At 59.0% G+C, this 5,995-nt stretch overlaps 1 protein-coding gene across 1 annotated transcript; it reads left to right on the top strand.

Moving 5' to 3' along the window:
• Nucleotides 1-1,045: 1,045 nt before the first annotated feature.
• AQP8 (aquaporin 8) lies at nt 1,046-5,682 on the top strand. The gene is made up of 5 exons (XM_062503746.1): nt 1,046-1,257; nt 3,383-3,509; nt 4,066-4,280; nt 5,217-5,351; nt 5,640-5,682. The coding sequence occupies exons 1-5, from the start codon at nt 1,046-1,048 to the stop codon at nt 5,680-5,682; spliced, it is 732 nt and encodes a 243-aa protein (XP_062359730.1).
• Nucleotides 5,683-5,995: the final 313 nt, after the last annotated feature.

The following is a 5,995-nucleotide window of genomic DNA, read 5'->3' as shown; positions in this document are numbered from 1 at the left end:
ATCACTTAGAACTGGATTCCTCCAGCCCCAGTTACAACCCCTCCCTTGGGTTCCCCAGTTCCCTCCAGCAAGGGAACCCTTGCTGCTTGTGCTGGGAGCTGTGGGTTGTGAGATGCTGGTGCCTGGGGGTCCCCCCTTACTCCCCTGCCCGCCCTGGTTGAATCTGGTGTTCCAGGCAGTGATCTCTGCTGGGATGAGCAGGATTTAGGGAGGGTTTGATCAATGTTTGATCAACACCAGCTTTTGGAGTGGCTGGTGGATCCCTTGGCCCCCTCATCCGTGTCTTTATTTGAGAACAGTGCAAGAGGGACATGAGCCCCCAGCACTGGAATCTCCAGGCAGGATGTGGGCTGAGGTTTAGAGGAATTTTGGCTGATGGTCTTCACTCTCAAGGTGGGCAGGCCCTGGCACAGGGTGCCAGAGAAGCTGTGGCTGCCCCTGGATCCCTGGCAATGTCCAAGGCCAGGCTGGACACTGGGATGGTGGAAGGTGTCCCTGCCCAGGGTAGGGGGTGGCACTGGATGTCCAGTTTCTCAGAGGTCCTTTCCTACCTGATCCACTCTGGGATACTGGGATGGCAGCATCAGCTGCTTCCCAGGGTGCTGCCCCTTGGCAGCTCCAGCAGGCACAGAGGCCCCAGGGCTGGGCTCAGGTGCCACATTCCAGGTGTGCATGGCAGGAACCATATCCTGAATCTCAGCAGAACCCCCTAAAACTACACCATCAACAGCAGTAAAAAACCGAGGAAAAAAAATCCCCAAGCCTTGAACCAAGGCTTGGCCGTGATAACGAGCTTTGATATCCCTGGGGGCCGGCCCGACAGCTTTTATGACCCCTTTTTTTTTTTCTTAGCAATGCAAATCCAATCTGTATTTAGAGCCTCCCATCCAGAGCTGCCTCATCAGACAGTCAGGGGGAGCCTGGCAGCCTCCTGGGGTCCCTGCTGAGAGCCCTGGCTGCTCCCACCCCTCAGCATCCCCCAGGCTGGGCTGGCTCCTGGACCCTGCCGTGCCCCATGGCCGCTCCCTGCCCCGTGCTGGCTGTGATGGACATGGAGGCGAAGCCCAGGCCCTCGAGGCCACACTGGTACGAGCTCCACGTCCAGCCCTGCGTGGCAGAGCTGCTGGGCAGTGCCCTCTTCATCTTCATGGGCTGCCTGTCCGTGCTGGAGGACTCGGGGGGCACGGGGAGGCTGCAGCCTGCCCTGGCACACGGGCTGGCCCTGGGTGTCACCGTGGCTGTCCTGGGGGACATCAGGTAAGGCACGTTGGAACCCTGAAGCCTTTTGTTAGCACGTGAACGTAAATGCAAAGATTTTGATGGAATGTGTTGCATAAACCTTTCTAATCGTTCGGCATTTACGCGTAAGAGCATACAGCACTTGCGAAAAAAAGAATTATAACCAAACTCAAAGTTGAAAAAGAAGCATAGTTAAATAATCTGTCTAATTAACTAAGCCTCATGCCATTATAAAAAAACTTCAAAAATAAGCATATATGTACTAATTGTCATCATAGTAATCTTAGTATTTGTGCCTTGTCTACTTCAGTGTACCCAACAGAAGGTTCACAAAGCTGTTACGGGACACTGACAGCACCTGGGGCTGCATCTGGGCAGGGGAGACGCCCCTGCCTTGCCATGGAGCCCCTGCTTGGCAGTGTGGCCCATTGGGGGGTGCTGGCATCAGTGGTGGCATCTTTGGTGGCAACCATAGCACCGTGGGTCTGGGGGTGTTCACCTGGCTTTGGTCCAGTTTTTAGCCCATTTTAGTGAAAATGAGCTGAAGCAGGAACATTCTCTTCTAGGAGTTAGAATGACGAGATATTTAAGGGCTCTTCCAGCCCAAATACTGTGATTTTATGATTCTCTGTGAAGCTGATTCTTTTTACAAGGATGTCAGAGCAAAACATTTTGACCCAACTGTGTTCCTCCTCTGGGTATTCTCAGGTGGAAAAAAATGGGGTTTCAATTTCTCAAAAGCAGCATTTAGACAAAAGTGCTGATTGAAAAAGATGTTGTGTGCTACTGAGATATAGATTTATCCCCAAGGAAGAAGCTGAAAGAGTCCCTGGGGAGTTTCATTCCCTTCCCTTGTGTCAGCTCCACACAGCCCAGGGATGGGATTCTCCAAGCTGTCCCAGGTGGCTCAGCCAGGATCATGGGCAAACCCCAGAGTCCAGAGCAATGGGATTGATAATTTATCAGCACCTGATAGGAGGGAAAACTGCCCAGGGTGAGGTTTGTGCAGTGGGGACTCCTGACCCACGGTGCCTGTGCAGGCAGAGCTGAGACAGCCCCCCCTGCACCCCAAACCCTGGCATGGTGAAACCAGGGCAGCAGGACAGGGGGGCTTTGTGGTGAGGGGGTCTGGGGGTCCCCCATTTGCTCTGAAGCCAGGAGAAGCCAGATCAGGATCCTGCACAGGGGGAAAGTCAGGTTCACACAGAATCCTGGTGAAATTATTTGGATTAGAAAGGACCTTAAATCCCAAGTTCCATCCTTGCCACAGCAGGGGCAACTTCCACCGTCCCAGGCTGCTCCAAGCCCCGTCCAGCCTGGCCAGGGATCCAGGGGCAGCCACAGCTGCTCTGGGAATTCCACCCTGTGCCGGGGCCTGCCCACCTTCCCAGAGGAGGATTTTGCCCAGGGAGGCAGGAGAGGAGCCGTGTTTGGGAAGGGTTCCCCAGTCCCAGGTGGGGTTTGTGTGCAGCCCGGTCCTCCCTGAGCCCCCAGGCTCCCTCCCAGCCCGGGGTGTTGGCAGTGCAGCCCTGTCCAGCCCAGGCACCATCCCTGGGCAGCAGAGCTCCCTGCTCTCCTGCTGGGGTCTGATCCTGCCGAGCAGTCAGATGTGGTTATCGTTCCCAGACTCTCTGACTCATCACCAGCAATTATCAGGCTGATCAGTTATGAAACCTGTTCATTAACCTCTGTCTCATGGTAATCGGTTTTAATTAGAGGGTCTCCGTGTCTGTCTTGCTTGTGCTTTTTGAGGTGAAGGATTTAGGTCTGGAGCTGAGGGCCTGGCCCAAGTGCCCTGCTCTGGTCCCTGTCCCCCTGGGGGACGTGTGTCCTGCCAGGCTGGCTGCCAGCCCCAGCAGTGCATTCCTGCAGCTCTGCGAGACCCACAGCTGTTCCTGGGAGTGCCTCAGTGCCACATCCCCAGATCCTGCCCCTCAAACTGCCCCTGCCAACGCTGCAGGAGGGGCTGCATGCCCACCCTGCTGCTGCTGCTGTGTAGAGAGAGGAAACAGCTGGATCTTCTGCTGCTCTTCTGCAGCACAAAGGATGGCAAAAGCATTGGTGGTCCCAGGTCATGCAGAGCTCCAGGAGGGACCCCCGTGCTGGGCTGACCCCCCTGCTGATGCTCCTCTCTCCTTGGCAGCGGAGGCCACTTCAACCCCGCCGTGTCCCTGGGCGTGTGCCTGATCGGGGGGCTCCACATGACCATGCTCATCCCTTACTGGCTCTCCCAGCTTTGTGGAGGGATGATCGGAGCTGGCCTGGCAAAGGTAAGGACCCGGGGGGTGTCCCCATGCAGGGCTGGGCACAGGGAACTGCACAGGGATTGCAAAGGGAACTGCCCAGGGACTGCCCAGGACTGCCCCTGCCCTGCCAGAGCTGGCCTGGCCTCCCCAGGCAGGCTCACTGACTCAGGCTGCTCTGCAGAGGTTTGCTGTGCCCGCTAAGGAGGCGCAGAAGGACTCAGAACGCTGCCATGTTCACACAGCGTGTTTCCCTGTGCTGGCTCCCCCAGCACTGCACCCTCAGGGCCGTTTGGGTTCCGTGCTGCCCATTCCCATTTGGCCACCACGTCCCCCTGGGCAGCCTGGGGGTCTCACAGCCCCGGGAGCAGTGCCTGGCTCATGATCCCAGGAGATGCCCAGAGCCTTCTCTAACAACTCCGCGCTTGCCAGGCGCTTGGGGCTGCCTTTCCTCCGGCAAATGCTGAGTTTAGCTCCTCTTTAAGCCACCCTCCGCCCACAGTGAGCTGCCCCCACAGTGAGCCCATCTGCTGGCACAGGGCACAGCCTGGAGCACGGTGGGCACCCACGGCTCTCCCCACAGGCTGTGGCCCCGAGCGAGCGCTTCAGGAACGCCAGCGGAGGAGCCTTCGGGGCCATCACGGCCAACGAGCAGGTCCCTGCTGTCCTCGTTGCTGAGATTGTGCTGAGCTCCTTCCTGCTGCTCGTGGTCTGCATGGGAGCCATCAACGGCAGGACCAGGACCCCGCTGGCCCCGCTGTGCATCGGCCTCACCGTCACCGTCGACATCCTGGCGGGGTGAGCTCCGTGTCCCCTCTGTCCCTGTCCTCGGGGACGGACAGAGCCACACAGGGCCACGGCTCCAGGGGCTGCTGTCACCAGGCAGGGGCTCAGAGGGGACCAGGGGCAGTGGGGTCTGAGCTGGGGGCAGCTCTGAGCACCCTCTGTACGGGCACCCCAAATCACACCCCAAACCAGCTGCACCCTGCACCTGTTTGTGACCAATCTGTGTCCCTTGTGTCCTGTTTGTGTCCCTTGTGTCCTGTTTGTGTCCCATTTGTGTCCTGTTTGTGTCCCTTGTGTCCCATTTCTGTCCCGTTTGTGTCCCTTGTGTCCCGTTTGTGTCCCATTTATGTCTCTCGTGTCCCTCATGTCCCCGTGGCTGCTGGAAGCCTTGCCAGGCTCAGCCCTGCTGCAGTGCCACAGTGAAGGGATAACGAGCACATGCAATTAGGAATGGTAACGGAGTGCTGGGTTAAGGCAGGACCCCGGGCTGTGCTTACACACGGCACAAACCCCTCGGCAAATATTGAACCCTTTAACCTGGAACTGCTGCCACCCCGCTCCCGTGTGTGACCTGGAGCCTTCCCTGTGCAAAGCCTGGCTCCAAGTGTGCCCCAGGATTAATCAGCACTGCTGCTTCCAGCCCGGCCTGGGTCTGCCCCAGGAGCTCAGCTGGGAGTGAAGGGCAGAGCTGGTGAGCAGCTGCTCTTGGGGCCACCAATGTCCCTGAGCCACCGCCGGGGTCTGGGCTGCCATGGAAACCCGTGCCCCATGGAAACCTGTGCCCCATGGAAACCCTCCTCACCGAGCAGCCGTGCCAGGGTGGTCCAAGCCCCCTGCCCACCAGAGCCCTGGGAGGGGGATGCTGCTGCCCCAGCCCACCAATTGCCCCGTGCAGGGGCTGCTCCTCTGTGCCCCTGGGGTGACCCAGCCTCTCTGTTCCCCTCCCAGGGGTGGCGTGTCCGGAGCCTGCATGAACCCAGCCCGAGCCTTCGGGCCAGCTCTCGTGGCAAACTACTGGGACTACCACTGGGTGTACTGGGCAGGGCCCATGGTGGCTGCCCTCCTGGTCGGGGTGCTGGTCAGGTACGTGGCACCTGCAGTGACACTGGCAGTGGGATGCTGACCCTGCAGGCTGAGCCTCCCTTTGCCCCCTGTGCCTCCTCCATCGGGCTCCAAGCAGATGCTTTTCCAAAGGGGTGTCCGAGGGCTGGAGACTCCTTCCCCTTTTCCATCCCATGAGGACAGGATGACAGCAAAGGTCCAGCCTGTGTCCTCATGTGCCTTTGGAAAATGCTGTCCCCGTGTCCTTGTTGTATCCCTGCCATGGCAGAAACACTGACCTGAATTTCTGTCTCTTTTCCCTCCCCAAAGGCTCCTGATGGGTGACCAGGCCACTCGCCTGTTCCTGAAGTGACAGCAGGCACGGGGCCCCGTCCATGTGGAACTCCTGCCCCTGCTCCTTCCCCTTCATCCTGCCCCCCTGGAATCTCCCTGGCACCACTGGGCCAGCCGTGGTTCCTCTGCTGCTGGAGGGAGGAGGGTGGAAACTAAAACCTCCCATCCAAGCCACGGTGCCCAGGGCTGTGCCAGCCCCTGCTGTGGCACCGGATCACCAGGAGCATCCTCTGCCAGCACCGGTGTCCTTGGTGCCCCAGGCTCCTCTGGCACTGCCCATGCACAGCATCTGAACCCCCCAGAGCTGTTCCTGGGCACCCACGGAGCCAGGG

The sequence above is a fragment of the Cinclus cinclus genome, chromosome 16, assembly GCF_963662255.1.
Source record: "Cinclus cinclus chromosome 16, bCinCin1.1, whole genome shotgun sequence".
Lineage (NCBI taxonomy): Eukaryota > Metazoa > Chordata > Aves > Passeriformes > Cinclidae > Cinclus > Cinclus cinclus.
The sequence above is the reverse complement of the archived record's forward strand: the minus strand, read 5'-3'. Positions and strand labels throughout refer to the sequence as shown.